At 40.6% G+C, this 21,523-nt stretch overlaps 1 protein-coding gene across 1 annotated transcript in view; it reads left to right on the forward strand.

Moving 5' to 3' along the window:
* The window catches only part of Col4a1 (Collagen type IV alpha 1), a 417,480-nt gene that overhangs the window by 241,232 nt on the left and 154,725 nt on the right, over nt 1-21,523 (forward strand). The window contains exons 5-10 of the mRNA XM_071667042.1: nt 150-257; nt 1,880-2,104; nt 7,503-7,664; nt 10,735-10,869; nt 16,617-16,781; nt 17,775-17,967. Coding sequence (XP_071523143.1) covers nt 150-257; nt 1,880-2,104; nt 7,503-7,664; nt 10,735-10,869; nt 16,617-16,781; nt 17,775-17,967 — 988 coding nt within the window. The remainder of the gene's footprint in view (nt 1-149; nt 258-1,879; nt 2,105-7,502; nt 7,665-10,734; nt 10,870-16,616; nt 16,782-17,774; nt 17,968-21,523) is intronic.

Genomic DNA, 21,523 nt, shown 5'->3' on the forward strand with positions numbered 1-21,523 from the left:
GAAAAGTCTGATGCTTATCATCTGGACTAGACCAGAACCAATATTGTATATTATTTCATAACCTATTTAATTTGAGGAGTTTCTCTATATTATTTCTAGAAATCCATGAGTATTATGACTTTCTAAACTTTTTATGATAAAATTTTCAGGGTAAAATGGGACTGAATGGCTTCCCAGGCATCAATGGAATCCCAGGCATCCCCGGTCCCCCAGGCCCCACTGGAAGACCAGGTCTTGACGGCTGCAATGGTACAGATGTATGTATAGTTATGGCACTCAGCAGTGTGAAGTGCATTTAGGATATGCATAAGTTCATAGCTGAATTGATATTTGTTTGTCTGGTGTATAGTTAACAAGACGCCCAGTGACGAGTTGCACATTAAACCAATCATAAAGGTTAACACATACACACACACACACACACACACACTGCATTGATAACAAAGTAAGCGTTAGTTGCTGGGATGCACAGTTTTTGGACTAGGCACACAATGGACATCATACAGTTAGTCTTTCTGAAAAATCTCACTGTAGTTAGTTAACTTAGGCCTGATGAATAGCTAACTGAATGCAAGTTGATTGAAATAGTATTTGTGCACATTCTTCACATTTATTTGTGATAATTAGAGGTAATGTACACATACTCAGCATGAATATTAGATAATTTACCAGGATGCAGATGATTGGACACTTCATTGAACATCTTTTTTGTGAAATTGATTAAATACCTACCTCCAGTTTGACATTTCCTTCAACACAGAGGTTAGACTTCCTCTAGCACATATAGTTAGATACTTATGTGAATATGGTGCCTGATGGCCATGCGTAGATTCTAGATAAATATACAGCAATTGATATTTGTTTGTCTGGTGTATAGTTAACAAGACGCCCTAGTGACGAGTTGCACATTAAACCAATCATAAAGGTTAACACATACACACACACACACACTGCATTGATAACAAAGTAAGCATTAGTTGCTGGGATGCACAGTTTTTGGACTAGGCACACAATGGACATCATACAGTTAGTCTTTCTGAAAAATCTCACTGTAGTTAGTTAACTTAGACCTGATGAATAGCTAACTGAATGCAAGTTGATTGAAATAGTATTTGTGCACATTCTTCACATTTATTTGTGATGATTAGAGGTAATGTACACATACTCAGCATGAATATTAGATAATTTACTAGGATGCAGATGATTGGACACTTCATTGAACATCTTTTTTGTGAAATTGATTAAATACCTACCTCCAGTTTGACATTTCCTTCAACACGGAGGTTAGACTTCCTCTAGCACATATAGTTAGATACTTATGTGAATATGGTGCCTGATGGCCATGCGTAGATTCTAGATAAATATACAGCAACGACTCCTTGTGGGTTACACACTAGGCTGTGTACCCATTTGAACACAATAGCTAATCTTGTCAAAATGTTGCTCAGCCTACTGGACTTTAGATTAACTATAGATGTAGGTACTGATATATATTTGTAATGGATGTTCAGGTAACTACACCATTTCAAATTGAACTGGTATTCACTGAATAAATTGGAGCCAGACTATACTTCACTCAGTTAACCACAGTGTTCTGTACCAGATATTCAGTTTTCTTGATAAAAAGTGAACTGGTTTTGTGATCATCATGGTGATACCTAACTTTTGATACGTTAATGAAAAGGCAGAGTGCTTTGTATATTTCATTGCTCATACGTATGTGCATATTACTGGATGTTTAGTTAAACATGCTAACATGTATTCAGACATAATTGTTGGTGGTTACGGAAGTTTAATATGTTCTTCTATGAATGTTTGGTATTAGAGCAGTTTGTGCTTCATGTTCTTATATCACATAAAAGCTGAACAAATCTCTCAGGGTGGAGCAGGTTTGCCAGGTCAACCAGGGCCCCCAGGACAACGAGGTTTCCGTGGCCCAGAGGGTGCTAAGGGATATAAGGGAGAACCAGCCATTGGACCTTGCCCCACAGCTAAAGGTGAAAAGGGAGAACCAGGTCGTAATGGTAGACAAGGACCTCAAGGACCTCCTGGTTTACCTGGTACCCCGGGTGAAGCTGGTTATCGAGGAACTGATGGACTAAAGGTAGGAATTGCCTATTTCTGTTATCAAAATTTGTTTTGATATAGCCCTTGCTTAGACATTACAACCTTTAACTTCATAATGATAATGATTGATTAGTGTTCATATCAGTATTTGTAGGCCCTTTCCATTTATACAGTGAGATTGCTTTGGCAGGATTTCCACCACATATCATGATATCTACTCATCTTCATAGATGCCTTCTCTGGAGTGCTTTATCGATTTGTTAAAGTTGTAATCATAACCATCTTTTAGTTTATGGGTCAGCTTGTGAATTAAAACAGATAGGAATGTTACGGGAGTAAGACTGATTCTCATATTATTAATTTTATGCTGTTCACCTCTTTCTGTAGATTAGTACTCACAATACATGTTTTTGGATTCTCACAGTGTGGGGACAAGAACATGAATAAGGAAATGGGAATGACTTAAGCTCTAGTCAGCTTTTGCATTGACATATGATTAAGTAATTCCATTTCGACTTACTAGGAGTAGCTGAATGTTTGTCAAGACTCAGATTTTCTCAGTTTCACATATGTAAATTGCTGTTTACCAATGCATTACTAACATAATCCCTATATCAGTAGTTTAATCAGGTACATACTGCCTCTCAGTTGAGTCATAAACATCCATGAATCATTTTCATTATATTTAAAGTAAAACCAGAACCACCCACACTTATAGTAGTTACTCTTTGCATATAAAGTTGATTCTTCAAGTGAGACCATTGTTTCCAGTCACACCACCTCTACATACAGAATGCTTTCTTTGTGTGACCCCACTATTCCTTAGCATCCTGATCTGAACTATCCCTAGCTGTATCCCTTATAGCACCAATCATATGTTCAATGGTTTACCATTCCATGGTGTATGATGAGCTTTACTAGTATAAAACCTTTTGACAAGTGTTATCTGCCATACGTTTGCTAGGACTACATCATCTTTAAAGACTTTGTCCATGTGCCTGTCTGAAAATTCATTCACACATGATCTCACATTGATTGATTTGTCCTCTTGATTTCAACTACTGTATGCTCTACTAGTTGTCCACCTCTGCTTCTCTTGTTTTGATATTATCTTGACCCATATGGTCTTAGATTTCATTTTTCAGCCTCAAAGTTTGAACAGTTTCTCCTAGTAAACAAAATTCTTGGAGATTCTTTTGTTAAAGCTAGTCTTTCTTTCATTAATAGAGTTGGAGGAAGCTTATGACAGACAGGGATGGTAGAGATTCTTTGTGGAAGGTGTTATGAATATATGGTATGGGAGGAAAGCTGTTAGAAACAATGAGGAGTTTTTATCAAGAGAATAAAACATGTATGTGAGAATGTGGAGTGTCGAGTCAGTGGTTCCAGGTGAAGGTGGGACTCTTGCCATGGGGTGTGATGTCACCATGACTATTTGATTTGTTTATGCAAGGGTCTTGGAGAGAAGGGCAGGTATGCAGTCTGTAGAGGGTCGGAGGGGACTGGGAAGTGTCAATTGCTGTTTGCTTATGACATGGTATTGATAGCAGATTTGAGTGAGAAACTGCAGAAGTTGGTGTCTGAGTTAGAGAGTGTGTGAAAGGAGAAATTGAATAAATGTAAGTAAAAGCAAGGTTGGTAGGTTTCGGAGAGCAGAGATACAGGTTAGTTGAGGTGTAAGTTTGAATGGAGAAAACATGGAAGAAATGGGGTGTTTTAGATACCTGAGAGTGGACATGGCACTGAGTGGAACCATGAAAGCAGAGTTGAGTCATGGGGTGGGTGAGGGGGTGAAGGTTATGGAAGCGTTGAGGAACTATGTGGAAAGTGGTGGTTGCTATCTAGGAGGGTGAAAATGGGTATGTTTGAAGATAGCATAAACAATGTTGTATGGATGCAAGGCATGGGCTATAGATGAGAATGTATGCAGAATTGTAGATGTATTAGAAATGAGGTGTCTGAGGGTTGATTAAGGAATATAGGGCAACAGAGGTGTGGGAATAAGAGGAGTATTGTAATGAGGTAATAAAATGATTGTGGTGTAATGAGGTAATAAAATGATTGTGGTGGAGAGAGCTAAAGTTGGTGCTAAAATGTTTTGGAAATATGGAGAGATTGAGTAAGGAGAGGTTGGCAAAGAGGATATATGTTTCAGATGTGAAGTTGACAAGAAGGGAAAGACCATATTGGAGATGGAAGGATAGAGTGAAACAGATTTTGAGTGCTTTGGGCCTTAGAATGCTGGAGTATGGTAGGTGTGCACAGGATATTGAATGGGAGCAATGAAGTGTGCAGGGGACGACATAATGTAAGTGGATTGCATCAGGGCCTGTGAAGCATCTGGGAGAAACCATGGAAAGTTCTGTGGGGCCTAGTTGTGGATAGGGTACTGTTACCTAGTAACAAAGAAAATGGTGAACGAGTATGAAAAAAAAGAGTCCATTTATCGTCATTTCACTTCAGCAACTTACACCAATGTACTCCATTCAAGTGACCCAGCAACTTACCCAAGTCTTACTTTGATTCAGCTAACAAAGCATGTCTTGATAACTTCCATTTTGGTGAACCATAATTTGGCTGTGTTCTGTCCCCTCACCTCACACTCATATCATGGAGTGCCTTATCAGTAAAGTTATTAAAAAACTAGGGGACTTTGCATTTCAAACTGCTGTCACGCATAGCTTTAGTCATACACCTTCATTCTCAATGCAAATTTATGGTTTGTCCACACTTTCTTCTTGTCCATGACCTGCAGGGTTTTCCCTAATTGTTTTAAGTTTATCATTCACTCTCCTATTCTACACCTTACCAACTGTGAAGATTTCCTTTTTGTAACTCTTGATGTTATTTTTAGTCACTCTGACTGTTATTACGTTCATCCAGTCTTAGGCACAAAATCACTTATCTGTGCTCTTATACTTGCACACTTCTGATTGATTCAACAGCAGTTACACTTCCAGTCTTCAGCATTTCCCTCAGCACTCTGTCTGTACCCCCAAGTTTTTTTTATTTTTTGAATGTATTTTTGCAGATCTTGCAGCTTTTTTTCTATATTATTTTTTTCTCTCTTCCTACCTCTAACCTAACTGGACCAATTGCTTTATAAATTTCATCATTCTTTATGATCTTAAAAGTACTCTTACTATCTCTTAAAGGCTTCACCCTTTGTCATTAGCATTCATCCAGGTTTGTCTGATACCCTTTAACTTATCACTGTTACTTCTCTTTAATACTTCAATTTACCTCCTCCTCACTAGTTTGAAATTTCCTTTATATTTTGATTTATTTTCTGTTAAGATTGTAACTTTCCTTCCATTTATTCCTATACACCATCTTTTTCTCCAGGGTTGGTTTGTCCCATGAGCTTTAGGTAGACACCTCTTACCCATACTTTTTGATGATGTAAGAGCCTCACCCCTTGCCAAACTGTCTAGTTAATTCTCCCGACATCTGCTTTCTTCAACCTTCCTTTTGTGTTTACCACAGTGTTGCTGCTCCTTCTCTGTTCTATGGGTATTATTTTAGCTATTTTTCCCATGAACTATCTACACATGTCCCCAACCCTAAGTTTTGGACCCATTGCATGCATTTGGCTTCAGCTTCCCACAGCTTCATCTTTTGTCTTTCTTCATATAACCTTTCTTCCTCTGTCTAGTCTAGTCTACAAACACTTGCAGGAGCCTGACTAATTTATGCTCTCTTTCTCTCTAATGGGTTCATGTTTTTTGTTCATGCCATTTCAGTAATTTAGAAAAAATAGAATGATTCAGGGTAATCCCCAACTTGCAGGAAGTGAAATATTTTAGATACCTGGGAGTGGACATGGCAGCAAATGGAACCATGGAAGTGGAAGTGAGTCATATGGTGGTTGACAGGGCAAGAGTTCTGGGAGCATTGTGTGGTGTGTGGATGGAGAGGTTGATATTTGGGAGGGTTGAAATGGGTAACTTTCAAGTTACAGTAGTTCTAACAATGTTTTATGGATGCAAGGCATGAGCAAAAGGTGAGGATGTGCTGAGTAGTCTGGATGTGTTGGAAATGAAATTATTGAGGACAATAGGTAGTAAATGGAAAGCAGCCACCAACCAAGGAGGTTTATACTGGTACCATTCATCTAGGTATTAAGAGGGTTGGTGATGACTGCATAGTGAGCCAGCATTTCAGTGCTTGTCTAGTTGCACCCCTTTGACCCAGGTACCTGCCTTTTCTTTTTACTCACCTACACGTGGACTGTAGGCATTCTGTCCACAAACGTACACTCTCTCCTCATCGTACATGATACTTGACAACATTTAACTGACACAGCTCATTCTTCGCAACTTTAGATTTTCTTGTGCTTTGCACTAGCCCAGTCTTCTAGGGAGAATGTTAAGAGTGATAGATAGAGGTAGTAGGTAGGAATAATAGGTAGAAGTAGTAAATAGTAATGTTTCCTGGGAGAATTAAGTAGAAGTGTTAGGTTGGAACTTTAGGCAAGAATATTACATAAACAGATTAGTAGGAAGTAGTTGATAGGAATATTTGGTAAGAGCCTTTGAAAACACTGTGCTAAAGTTGCCCTCTGCCATTGGCAATGTATGTCCAAACCATTTCGACATACCCTCTTCTGCTCTCTCAACCCAACTCATTTTATTACCACACTTCTGTCTTACCCTTTCATTACTTAATTGATCAAAACACCTCGCACCACATATTGTCCTCAAACATTTCATTTCCAACACATCAACCCTCCTCTGTACAACCCCATCTATAGCCTATGCCTTGCAACCATATAACATTGTTGGAACTACTATTCCTTCAAACATACCCATTTTTGCTCTCCAAGATAACATTCTCTCTTTCCTTACATTCTTCATTGCTCTCAAAACCTTCAGCCCTTCCCCCACCCTGTGACTCACTTCCGTTTCCATGGTTCCATTCATTGCTAAGACCATTCCCAGATATCTAAAACACTTCACTTCCTCCAATTTTTCTCCATTTGAACTTACATCCCAATTAACTTGTCCCTTAACCCTACTGAACCAAATAACCTTGCTCTTATTCACATATACTCTCGACTTTATCCTTGTACACACTTTTCCAAACTCGGTCACAAACTTCTACTGTTTCTCACTTGAATCAGTCACTAGAGCTGTATCATCTGTGAACAAGAACTGACTCAATTTACAGGCCCTATCATCGCCAACAGACTGCATATTCGCCCCTCTCTCCAAAACTCTTGCAGTTATCTCCTGAACCACCCCACCCATAAACAAATTAAACAATCATGGGGATGTCATACACCCCTTTTATGTTGTATCATAGATTTGATTATTTTGGAATGGTAAACGAACATTTGTAAAAGACATTTGCATTCTTTTACTGAGTTCCTATGTGATATTTTTTGTATTGTTTGTTTAAGACATAATTTTATTCTAGGATATTTTTCTTTTCAGGGAGAGAAAGGTAATCCAGGCCCCAAAGGAGACAAGGGCCCAATGGGCTTATCCTTTGTTGGTCAACCAGGGCCAAAAGGTGCAAAGGGTGAAAAGGGTGAGGATAGAAACTGCACTGGTGTAGAGCAGTCTACCAATTGTACCATAACAACTGTGTTACCGGTTAGTTTATTTTGATTTAGTTCTGTTATTGATTGTATCGTAATGATTTTATTTTTCAACATTCATTGTGCATTATCCTATCATACAAGAGGTTGGCCTTTGTAGAACATCATGTAAATGCTGCAGTTCTTGTCCATCTTCATGAATTTCTCATAACTGGCATCCCTATCATGAATATACAAATATCACTGACATTAATTTTTGTATGGCTTTCCTCTTTTATTGTTTCCAGTCACATGTTCATAATTACATTGGGCCTTATATAATTGATGAGTGAAATTATTTATTTTATTTCCCACCAAATTTCTTTGTTTCTTCCCCTGGCGATGGGAATGAATAAAGGCAGCAAGTATGAATTATGTACATGTGTATATATGTATATGTCTGTGTGTGTGTATATATATGTATACATTGAAATGTATAGGTATGTATATGTGCGTGTGTGGTTATGTATGTGTTTACATGTGTATGTGGGTGGGTTGGGTCATTCTTTCGTGTGTTTTCTTGTGCTACCTCGCTAACGTGGGAGACAGCGACAAAGTATAATGATAAATAAATATATAAACTCATTATACTTGATTGCCATTTCCCATCCACTCATATACAAGTATGAAGTCTGTTGGGGTTGAGAGAGCTTGGGAAGTGAGTCAGTTGTTGTTCGCTGATGATACAGCGCTGGTGGCTGATTCATGTGAGAAACTGCAGAAGCTGGTGACTGAGTTTGGTAAAGTGTGTGGAAGAAGAAAGTTAAGAGTAAATGTGAATAAGAGCAAGGTTATTAGGTACAGTAGGGTTGAGGGTCAAGTCAATTGGGAGGTGAGTTTGAATAGAGAAAAACTGGAGGAAGTGAAGTGTTTTAGATATCTGGGAGTGGATCTGGCAGTGGATGGAACCATGGAAGCGGAAGTGGATCATAGGGTGGGGGAGGGGGCGAAAATTCTGGGAGCCTTGAAGAATGTGTGGAAGTCGAGAACATTATCTCGGAAAGCAAAAATGGGTATGTTTGAAGGAATAGTGGTTCCAACAATGTTGTATGGTTGCGAGGCGTGGGCTATGGATAGAGTTGTGCGCAGGAGGATGGATGTGCTGGAAATGAGATGTTTGAGGACAATGTGTGGTGTGAGGTGGTTTGATCGAGTAAGTAACGTAAGGGTAAGAGAGATGTGTGGAAATAAAAAGAGCGTGGTTGAGAGAGCAGAAGAGGGTGTTTTGAAATGGTTTGGGCACATGGAGAGAATGAGTGAGGAAAGATTGACCAAGAGGATATATGTGTCAGAGGTGGAGGGAACGAGGAGAAGAGGGAGACCAAATTGGAAGTGGAAAGATGGAGTGAAAAGGATTTTGTGTGATCGGGGCCTGAACATGCAGGAGGGTGAGAGGAGGGCAAGGAATAGGGTGAGTTGGAGCGATGTGGTATACCGGGGTTGACGTGCTGTCAGTGGATTGAATCAAGGCATGTGAAGCATCTGGGGTAAACCATGGAAAGCTGTGTAGGTATGTATATTATGCGTGTGTGGACGTGTGTATGTACATGTGTATGGGGGGGGGTTGGGCCATTTCTTTCGTCTGTTTCCTTGCGCTACCTCGCAAACGCAGGGAGACAGCGACAAAGTATAAAAAAAAAAAAATATATATATATATATATATATATATATATATATATATATATATATATATATATATACACACACACATACATATTCATATTCGCTCACCTTCATCTATTTCTGGCTCCACCCCACCCCTTGGGAAACAGCATCAGCAAGGTAATGCCAGGAAAACAGACAAAAAGATCACTCATTCACACTCATTACTAAAGAAGTTTAATGAGCTTGCCTATATTGCATATTTGCATATTGCTTTTGTGCTGTGAGTTGCCTGTCTTCATTATAATATTTTATTTATCTTGGGTATAGTGGTTTCCCTCAGATGTTCTTGGTCTGGTCCATGGTAGAGCATAGAACGGGTATCATAACATTTTGCTTTTATATGTTGATATCTGGGAGTGGATCTGGCAGCGGATGGAAGCATGGAATCGGAAGTGAATCATAGGGTGGGTGAGGGGGTGAAAATCTTGGGAGCCTTGAAGAATGTGTGGAAGTCGAGAACATTATCTCGGAAAGCAAAAATGGGTATGTTTGAAGGAATAGTGGTTCCAACAATGTTGTATGGTTGCGAGGCGTGGGCTATGGATAGAGTTGTGCGCAGGAGGGTGGATGTGCTGGAAATGAGATGTTTGAGGACAATGTGTGGTGTGAGGTGGTTTGATCGAGTAAGTAACGTAAGGGTAAGAGAGATGTGTGGAAATAAAAAGAGCATGGTTGAGAGAGCAGAAGAGGGTGTTTTGAAATGGTTTGGGCACATGGAGAGAATGAGTGAGGAAAGATTGGCCAAGAGGATATATGTGTTGGAGGTGGAGGGAACGAGGAGAAGTGGGAGACCAAATTGGAGGTGGAAAGATGGGGTGAAAAAGATTTTGAGTGATCGGGGCCTGAACATGCTGGAGGGTGAAAGGCGGGCAAGGAATAGAGTGAATTGGATCGATGTGGTATACCGGGGTTGACGTGCTGTCAGTGGATTGAATCAGGGCATGTGAAGCTTCTGGGGTAAACCATGGAAAGTTGTGTGGGGCCTGGATGTGGAAAGGGATTTGTGGTTTCGGGCATTATTGCAGTGCATGACCGCTAGAGACTGAGTGTGAACGAATGGGACCTTTGTTGTCTTTTCCTAGCGCTACCTCGCATACATGAGGGGGGAGGGGGATGGTATTCCATGTGTGGCGAGGTGGTGATGGGAATGAATAAAGGCAGACAGTGTGAATTGTGTGCATGGGTATATATGTATGTGTCTGTGTGTGTATATATATGTGTACATTGAGATGTATAGGTATGTATATTTGCGTGTGTGGACGTGTATGTATATACATGTGTATGGGGGTGGGTTGGGCCATTTCTTTTGTCTGTTTCCTTGCGCTACCTCGCAAACGCAGGAGACAGCGACAAGGCAAAATAAAAATGAATAATGTTGACTTTCATTTATTTACATTATTAATGAAAATATCTATCCATAGGGAATGAAGGGTGACCAAGGAATGAAAGGTGACCAAGGAGCAAAAGGCGATAAAGGTGACAGAGGCAGCAAAGGCCGTGCAGGCCCAACTGGGCCACAGGGAGAAAAAGGTCTTCCTGGTTATCCAGGACCACCAGTAAGTGTCAGAATTTGTGACCATGTTAGTCAAGATGTCTTTGCAAAGATTTTCTCTTGTAATGTTGATGGTATCATGGTTTTAACATAATAGATACAAAGTACAGAAAATCATATTCTTTATGCATATTGTGCATTCTTACATAAGTTCCCCGTTATTGTGAGGCTTGGCACTGATTTACACACATCAGGAAAGTTTTTTTTTTTTTATATGATCCATAGCTAAATAAACTTCATATAAAAGCTGCTTCTAAGGGTGGTGCATGAAGACTCTTCCTAAACATAAATTGAAAACAATTTCCACAAGTGCTATATCAGAACTTGCCAAAGAATCCTGTATTGTGTCATTATAACATAAGAAATTGTTAGCATTTGATGATTCAAGAATTGAGAATGTGAAAAGAATCAAGGATACTTCATAAATTGACCACAAGGTAGAAAGCAGGTGTTAGAGATCTATCCCAAGTGAAGGTGGGTTTCTGTTAATATTGTGTAATGTAACTATGGTTTTTAATGTTTATAGATGGGGTAGTGGTAGAGGCAACTGCAAGGGTGTTTGAGATGGGAGGGCCTCAAGTCTTCTGGGGTTGTAGGGGCCTTGGAGATGAGTCATTTTCTGTTTAGAGGTAACATGGCTCTGGTGGCAGACACAGATGAGCAACTGTAGAAGCTGGTGCTTAAGTTTTAGAAAGCTGTGGATATGTGCAAGTTGAGAGCTTATGTGAATAAAGTAAAATTCACCAGAGTACAGAGACATGTTGGTTAGAGTATGAGTTTGATTGTAATAACCTAGATAAGTGGAGTGATTTGGATACCTGGGAGGGGACATGGTAGTGGATGTTGAAAAAGAGGTCATTGTTTGTGAGTGCGAATATGAGTTTGTTTGATGGTATAGTAGCTCCAGCATAACTCTGTGGATGCATATTGTGGGCCCTAAGTACAAAAGGGTAGATGCAGTGGAACTGAAATACTTGAGTACAGTGTGTGGTGTGAGGAAGGCTGAGTAAATAAGGAACGACAGGGTAACAAAAAGGTGTGGTGGTAATTGGAATATGTTGTAGAGAGCTGAACAGGGTGTGCTGAAATGGTTTAGATATGTATAAAGATTTAGTGAGAAGAGAATGACTCATAGCTTATATGGGCCAAAATTGGAAGGAACTAGGAGGAGGGGGAGACCAGTGATGAGGTAGGAAGGTGAAGTGAAAATGCTTTGAGCTCCAGGGCTTGAGCATGCTGGAGGGCTTGGAACATTCATGGGATATAGTGAATTAGAGCAGTGTGGCTTATATGAGATGACATGCAATCACTAGTTTGTTGGGATGGGATGACATGTTGTCTCCTGTTGAAGATGAACTAGTTTTGTTAGATATGTGCACTGTGGTTTTGTGTGAGAAAAAGAAAAAGGAAGTAGAAAATAGGTGAAGAATTGGCAGTTAAAAAGAAGAAAGTTTACTCTTACAGCCCTTTTGATTGAACTCACATTGGAGCCTGGAATAATTACCTGTGTATGAATGAACCATCATACCTTCATTTATTGCTACTAGTTACACCACAGATGGTCATTACACAGTGAAAGACTGTCGGAAACATTACTATATTTAGTAACGGGATGGTCCTATGAAGATTTGAAGTTTGTGGTTGTCATCTCTGCTCAGGTACTTGACCAGGATATTCCTAAGACCTATTTTAAATACATTACAGGACTTATGAAATTATCTTGTGTAAAGAATATGGGTTTTGCACAAGTTCAAGCAATGCCTTAGCATTCTAAGCTAAACATTTTAAAAGGCTATGAATATGTAGTAGAAGTTGTAGTCATGACATCTTCCATATACATACACCTATATGTAAAGGGTGGTTGGTTGAATATTTTTTGTTTCACCAACCATGAGTATGAACTGTCTTTATATAGTTTGATGAACTCAGTCCAGAACATTTTTGTTAGCTTTCTGTTCTTCCATGTCACTGTAACTACCTTTTCCTAAGAAAATAATCCTATCACTTAACAGAACTAGGTGCAAAAAATCCACACATGCACAAACTGGCCTGTGCAGTCCTGTTTGTTCAGTCCAGGCTTAAAGGGGTGTTTGAACTTGCACAAACTAGGACACTGGCTTGCGCAAGCCATCAAACTTATCCCACACACACTCACATTGGCCCATGCAAGTGTATGAACACAAGTGAACTGACAGGCTGAACTGGGCTTTTGTGGGGCCTTTAAGAGGGTATATGAAGTATTGAGGAAACTTTGGACAGGTCTGTGGTGGTCAGTTGTTGTCAGTTGTTGTAGTCATGACATCTTCCATATACATACACCTATATGTAAAGGGTGGTTGGTTGAATATTTTTTGTTTCACCAACCATGAGTATGAACTGTCTTTATATAGTTTGATGAACTCAGTCCAGAACATTTTTGTTAGCTTTCTGTTCTTCCATGTCACTGTAACTACCTTTTCCTAAGAAAATAATCCTATCACTTAACAGAACTGGGTGCAAAAAATCCACACATGCACAAACTGGCCTGTGCAGTCCTGTTTGTTCAGTCCAGGCTTAAAGGAGTGTTTGAACTTGCACAAACTAGGACACTGGCTTGCGCAAGCCATCAAACTTATCCCACACACACTCACATTGGCCCATGCAAGTGTATGAACACAAGTGAACTGACAGGCTGAACTGGGCTTTTGTGGGGCCTTTAAGAGGGTATATGAAGTATTGAGGAAACTTTGGACAGGTCTGTGGTGGTCAGTTGTTGATGAGGGCTCTGGTATTGATACATCGTGCATGACATTTAGAGAATGGATGTTGGCATATAAGGCCATTCTTCATCCTGGTGCTACCTCACCACACAGGGTATGGCAAATAAGTATGAAAAAAATAGATATGTGTGTGTGTATGATTTTTACCTGAGGATTGGGAGAATGCCTGTATAGTGCCAGTGTATAAAGGCAAGGGGGACAGAAGTGAATTTTCAGATTACAGATATACATATAAGTTTGTTGAGTTTGCTGTATGCATTGTATGGGGAGTGGTGATTGAGAGGATGGTGGCATGCCCAGAGTTTCAGAATGGGGGAAACAGTGTGGCTTCTAGAGTAGTAGAGGATGTGTGGGTCAGGTTTTTGCCTTGAAGATGGATGGGATAGAAAAAGTAGTTCCTGCATGTCATCGAAGGTGACTGAAGGGAAGGAGCAGGGGTGCTGGAAAGCCTTCCTTCTTGTACGTCAATTTCTTAAATCTAGAACAGGAAAAGGAATGAAGCAGGGAGTGCTCATCCTCCTTGAAGGCTCAGGACAGATGTCAATTTGTTTGGATGTAAACAAGATGGGAAATGGGGAGAAATAGGTAGGATGTTTGAGGACAGGAACTAAGATGTTCCATCTCTGAGTAAAACAAAGCTCAACAATAAAGGGGAAGAATGGTTTAGGAACATCTAAGGAGGTAAAGTTGGGGGTTAGTGTGAAGGTGAGATTTAAGAAAAGTTTAGCACTTCTGCTGAGGGAGGAATTGTGGGAATTTGTGAAAGAGTTTAAGGAAATGAACTCCAGACTAATGAGTATATGTGAAAGTGGATTACAAGAGGTGGGTGAGTTTTAGTGCTTCTACTCCTGGCCATGAGAAAACTGATGAAGAGGCAAGCTTTTTGGGAGCAGCAGAGAGAGTTAGTCTGCAGTTTTGATGTGAGAAATCAAGTAATAGTGATGGGTGATTATGAATGCAATATTAGGTACTGTGGCAAAGGGTATTCAGTAAGGTGAATAGAAATGTTAGATAGCATATGGAGTTGTGTGATGAAGAAGGATGGGTGATTGGGAATACTTGGTTTAAAGAGAGGGATGTACACATGGATATGTGGATGAGTCAGAAAGATGATGAGTGGGTATCATTAGAATATATAAGGTTTGAAAGGCTTGCTAAAGAGAAACTTGGATGGGAATGTGCTGCGACAGAAACTTGGTGGGATATCTAATCATTACCTGGTGGAGGTAAGGGTGGATTTGTAGATGATTTTTGAATAGAGGATATGATATGTGAAAGGAGAGGGAGGTGAAATTAAGGGAGCCTGGAAAAGAGACTTGAGTAGATTGGCAGAAGGTGAGGGTAAAGAAAGCTAAGGGAATGGGTGAGGAATGGTAGGTGATTAGGGAAGTAGTGCTCGCACGTGTGAGAGAAATATGTCATGCAGAATGTGGGATATGGGCAGGTGAGAAAAAGGTAGCAAGTGAAGGGATGAGGAAGTAAAGTTGCTGCTGAAAGAAAAGAAGAGAGGTGTATGAGCAATACTTAAAAGGAAAGGGTGCAAGTGATGGGGAGATGTGCAAGAGAAAGCATCAGGAAGGTGCAGGGGCTGAAAAAGAAAATGAGGAAGTGTGAGTTAGGATGAATAGGTATCAGTAAACTTCAGAAAGAACAGGAAAATGTTTTGGAAAGAGGTTGATACGTGTAAGTTAATTAGCACATAGGTGAATTGGACAAATGGGGGAATGGTAACAGGGAATAATGAAATAATGAGGAAAGGGACTTAATACTTTGAAGGAATGATGAAGGTATATGATGATAAAGTGGCAGAAGTAGGATATTTGTGTTGGGAAGGTTTGCGAAACAATAGAGTCAGGTTAAGTGGTTTGATGAGGAGAGGTGACGAAGTGTGGCAAGGTGGCATAAGAGAATGGTATTGCAGTTGAATTTCTTAAAGAAATGTGGTGTTTGCACTGTTTATTGTTTAGTTACAATTTTCACTGTGTTTATAGATCATAGAGTTCCCTAAGGATTGGCAGTCCATCTAACCCCCACCAGGCTGAGGCTGGGATATAGTGAGAAAACACTGGACAAACGGTGGCTATGTGCTTTCACCATCGTGTGGCTGAGATGGCTGGACATCCTACTTAGGGTTCAAATCCAACTTTTGTTGTATATGTATCTGTCTGTCCATCAGCATATTTGTCACACTGTCAGAGCTGCGATAGATTAGAATATGTGCTGCCCCCACCTAGCTGAGGTTGGGACATAGCAAGAAAACACTTGACGACCAGTGACTGTTTTTTAATCTCCGTATGGCCGAGGTACCTTATGTGGCAAGTGTTTATACATATGTCTTTCTATTGCCACTTTTGTTACACCAACGAACCTCAGTAGGTTAAAATCCATTGACTTGAGCTGTAGCGAGACAACTCTGGGCAACCTGTGGCTATGTCTTCTTACATTCTTGTGGAGGAGGTGGCTGGATGCCCTACCCAGGGTTTGAATCCAACCCCATGGTGTATATACCTCTGTAATTAGAGCCTTCACCTTTGTCTTCCTTACCTTGATACAGTAACACATTGCATGCATTCCAACGATCCTTAGGCACCTCACCATGATCCATGCATAGTGAAAACCTTAACTCACAATGCAACATGAAAGGTACCAGGAATTTTCATGCTGAACCAAGTCCTGCTATATCATGACAGTAGTTTCCAAATAGATAAGGGGTAAGGGACAATCGACAAAAAATGCATAGCATTATACTCAAAACATCGTAGACAATAGCCCACAAATAATAAATCTGTTAGAAATGTGAAATAGGTAAATAGAGAAACCCTAGTGAATGATCAGAATTGGAAATGGTGATTCATTGATATGGGGGCTTAGTACTGATTTTTTTTTTTTTTTTTTTTACAAAGGTAAAGAACGATACATATAATGGTAAAGATGAGCTCTAAAGGTTGATTTGCACTTTTTACTAAGTATATGTGCTTGCAAAATTTTTCAGGGACGTGAAGGTGTTCCTGGTCCTCCAGGACCTAATGGTTACAAGGGTGATCGTGGTCCAGATGGATTGGATGGTCTCCCAGGACTGAAAGGAGGGAAAGGGGATGCTGGTTTCCCAGGTCTTGATGGTGAAAAGGGCAGTCGTGGCCCACCAGGACCTTCAAAGGTGAGTATACCAGTCTTTGGTTTCATGTATAACTTTGTCTGGTCAAGTATTATTAATCTATAGTTTACTTCTTACTGGGTAATGTAAGGTTTATAGCTTATAGAATAGTGTTACATTACCATCATTGTTTTGTGTTAGTAAATAAGAACCTTCTCTCATTGATTTTTTTTTTAATTTTGTGCACTGCAATTTATCATAACATACATGCATTGAGCACTGTCCCTTCCCTGAATTTTACACTATGGTAAAGGGTGTATTGATCTTGTATATAAGAGCACTGTGAACAGTTGAAATGCACTTACACAGTGCTTTGTACAGAGTATAAGTTGATAAACTTTTACACGCACCTGCAAAACGCGAGTATGTAATCATTATTGCTTGATACTGTGCAGTAGGTCAGTAAAGGATTCTCTCATCTAACAGCTAATTTTTTTATTAGCTGTTATAGATATTTTAGATTTGAAGATTTAAGTTTGAGGAGAAAGGGGAATGAGAGAAGGTGTAGGCAAGTGAAATCAGTTAACTGGTATAATGAGGATAGGATAATTGTTACAAAAACTGGAATAGTAAAGTGAAGACTTCTGTCAACAATATGAGAAACTGAACAATGTTATTATACCTAAGTGAGCAGGAACAAGATCAAGATGGTCTCCTTTTATCTGATGTCTCCATACAATTAATGTTTTCTGTACTTCAGTTCTTTTTTTTTTTCATACTATTCGCCATTTCCCACATTAGCGAGGTAGCGTTAAGAACAGAGGACTGGGCCTTTGAGGGAATATCCTCATATGGCCCCCTTCTCTGTTCCTTCTTTTGGAAAATAACTTCAGTTATTGAGGAAAATTATTTCCTAAGTATGGGCTTTTGATACATTATATAATGAATAAAGTTTTCTCAAGATAGAGACCTTTGGAGGTTAGATCCAGCAGGAGCATCTTACAGCCACTATACTCACATTTACATACATAAAATTTCCTTTCCTTTTTAACATAGGGTGGAGAACCGGGACCTCCTGGACCACGGGGCCTGCAAGGTTTGCCAGGTCTCAAAGGAAGAGATGGTAGTGATGGTATTCCAGGGGAACGAGGACCTCAAGGTGTACGTGGGGGACCAGGACTGGCTGGTATTCCTGGAAGAGAGGGACCTCCAGGAAGGAAAGGAGAAAAGGGTGATTCAGGTCGATCAGGTATGCAGCATATGCACAAAGCCTTATTTGGTTCAAATGTAAAAGTTATCCAGAATAATGTCCTTTTTCCATGACATTAGCCTTCCTTCCTTTAAAAAAGTTCACTTTACACTATTTCATGGGAGAAGCTATTTCCTGTGTGGTAGGGTGGTGATGGGAATGGATGAAAGCAGCAAGTATATGTATATTTATTTATTTATTTCGCTTTGTCGCTGTCTCCCGCATTTGTGAGGTAGCGCAAGGAAACAGACTAAAGAAATGGCACAACCCACCCCCATACACAATGTACACACACACACACACACACGCCCACACACGCAAATATACATACCTATACATCTCAATGTACTCATATATATACATACACAGACACATACATATATACCCATGCACACATTTCACATTGCCTGCCCCTATTCATTCCCATCGCCACCTCGCCACACATGGAATACCATCCCCCTCCCCCCTCATGTGTGCGAGGTAGCACTAGGAAAAGACAACAAAGGCCCCATTCGTTCACACTGTCTCCAGCTGTCACGCAATAATGCCCAAAACCACAGCTCCCTTTCCACATCCAGGCCCCACACAACTTTCCATGGTTTACCCCAGACGCTTCACATGCCCTGATTCAATCCACTGACAGCACGTCAACCCCGGTATACCACATCGATCCAATTCACTCTATTCCTTGCCCGCCTTTCACCCTCCTGCATGTTCAGGCCCCGATCACTCAAAATCTTTTTCACTCCATCTTTCCACCTCCAGTTTGGTCTCCCACTTCTCCTCGTTCCCTCCACCTCCGACACATATATCCTCTTGGTCAATCTTTCCTCACTCATTCTCTCCATGTGCCCAAACCATTTCAAAACACCCTCTTCTGCTCTCTCAACCATGCTCTTTTTATTTCCACACATCTCTCTTACCCTTACATTACTTACTCGATCAAACCACCTCACGCCACACATTGTCCTCAAACATCTCATTTCCAGCACATCCACCCTCCTGCGCACAGCTCTATCCATAGCCCACGCCTCGCAACCATACAACATTGTTGGAACCACTGTTCCTTCAAACATACCCATTTTTGCTTTCCGAGATAATGTTCTCGACTTCCACACATTCTTCAAGGCTCCCAGGATTTTCGCCCCCTCCCCCACCCAATGATTCACTTCCGCTTCCATGGTTCCATCCGCTGCCAGATCCACTCCCAGATATCTAAAACACTTTACTTCCTCCAGTATTTCTCCATTCAAACTTACCTCCCAGTTGACTTGACCCTCAACCCTACTGTACCTAATAACCTTGCTCTTATTCACATTTACTCTTAACTTTCTTCTTTCACACACTTTACCAAACTCAGTCACCAGCTTCTGCAGTTTCTCACATGAATCAGCCACCAGTGCTGTATCATCAGCGAACAACAACTGACTCACTTCCCAAGCTCTCTCATCCCCAACAGACTTCATACTTGCCCCTCTTTCCAAAACTCTTGCATTTACCTCCCTAACAACCCCATCCATAAACAAATTAAACAACCATGGAGACATCACACACCCCTGCCGCAAACCTACATTCACTGACAACCAATCACTTTCCTCTCTTCCTACACGTACACATGCCTTACATCCTCAATAAAAACTTTTCAGTGCTTCTAACAACTTGCCTCCCACACCATATATTCTTAATACCTTCCACAGAGCATCTCTATCAACTCTATCATATGCCTTCTCCAGATCCATAAATGCTACATACAAATCCATTTGCTTTTCTAAGTATATGTACATGTGTATATATGTATATGTCTCATTGTGTATATGTATGTATACATTGAAATATACATTGAATATATGGTGTGGGAGGCAAGTTGTTAGAAGCAGTGAAAAGTTTTTATCGAGGATGTAAGGCATGTGTACGTGTAGGAAGAGAGGAAAGTGATTGGTTGTCAGTGAATGTAGGTTTGCGGCAGGGGTGTGTGATGTCTCCATGGTTGTTTAATTTGTTTATGGATGGGGTTGTTAGGGAGGTAAATGCAAGAGTTTTGGAAAGAGGGGCAAGTATGAAGTCTGTTGGGGATGAGAGAGCTTGGGAAGTGAGTCAGTTGTTGTTCGCTGATGATACAGCACTGGTGGCTGATTCATGTGAGAAACTGCAGAAGCTGGTGACTGAGTTTGGTAAAGTGTGTGAAAGAAGAAAGTTAAGAGTAAATGTGAATAAGAGCAAGGTTATTAGGTACAGTAGGGTTGAGGGTCAAGTCAATTGGGAGGTGAGTTTGAATGGAGAAAAACTGGAGGAAGTGAAGTGTTTTAGATATCTGGGAGTGGATCTGGCAGCGGATGGAACCATGGAAGCGGAAGTGGATCATAGGGTGGGGGAGGGGGCGAAAATTCTGGGAGCCTTGAAGAATGTGTGGAAGTCGAGAACATTATCTCGGAAAGCAAAAATGGGTATGTTTGAAGGAATAGTGGTTCCAACAATGTTGTATGGGTGCGAGGCGTGGGCTATGGATAGAGTTGTGCGCAGGAGGATGGATGTGCTGGAAATGAGATGTTTGAGGACAATGTGTGGTGTGAGGTGGTTTGATCGAGTAAGTAACGTAAGGGTAAGAGAGATGTGTGGAAATAAAAAGAGCGTGGTTGAGAGAGCAGAAGAGGGTGTTTTGAAATGGTTTGGGCACATGGAGAGAATGAGTGAGGAAAGATTGACCAAGAGGATATATGTGTCGGAGGTGGAGGGAACGAGGAGAAGAGGGAGACCAAATTGGAGGTGGAAAGATGGAGTGAAAAAGATTTTGTGTGATCGGGGCCTGAACACGCAGGAGGGTGAAAGGAGGGCAAGGAATAGAGTGAATTGGAGCGATGTGGCATACCGGGGTTGACGTGCTGTCAGTGGATTGAATCAAGGCATGTGAAGCGTCTGGGGTAAACCATGGAAAGCTGTGTAGGTATGTATATTTGCGTGTGTGGACGTATGTATATACATGTGTATGGGGGGGGGGCCATTTCTTTCGTCTGTTTCCTTGCGCTACCTCGCAAACGCGGGAGACAGCAACAAAGTATAATAAAAAAAATGAAAATAATAATTTCCCAGGAATACTCAACAAACTTATACCTCTGTAATTTGAGCACTCACCATCTAAACCCACTGCCTTGCCGGTTTTCATCTTCCGCAAAGCTTTTTCTACTTCTTCTCTGTTTACCAAATCATTCTCCCTAACCCTCTCACTTTGCACACCACCTTGACCAAAACAGCCTATATCTGCCACTCTATCATCTAACACATTCAACAAACCTTCAGAATACTCACTCCATCTCCTTCTCACCTTACCACTACTTGTTATTACCTCCCCATTAGCCCCCTTCACCGATATTCCCATTTGTTCTCTTGTCTTACGCACTTTATTTACCTCCTTCCAAAACATCTTTTTATTCTCCCTAAAATTTGATACTCTCTCACCCCAACTCTCATTTACCCTCTTTTTCACCTCTTGCACCTTTCTTTTGACCTCCTGCCTCTTTCTTTTATACATCTCCCAATTATTTGCACTATTTCCCTGCAA

The sequence above is a fragment of the Panulirus ornatus genome, chromosome 11 (assembly GCF_036320965.1).
Source record: "Panulirus ornatus isolate Po-2019 chromosome 11, ASM3632096v1, whole genome shotgun sequence".
Classification (NCBI taxonomy): Eukaryota; Metazoa; Arthropoda; class Malacostraca; order Decapoda; family Palinuridae; genus Panulirus; species Panulirus ornatus.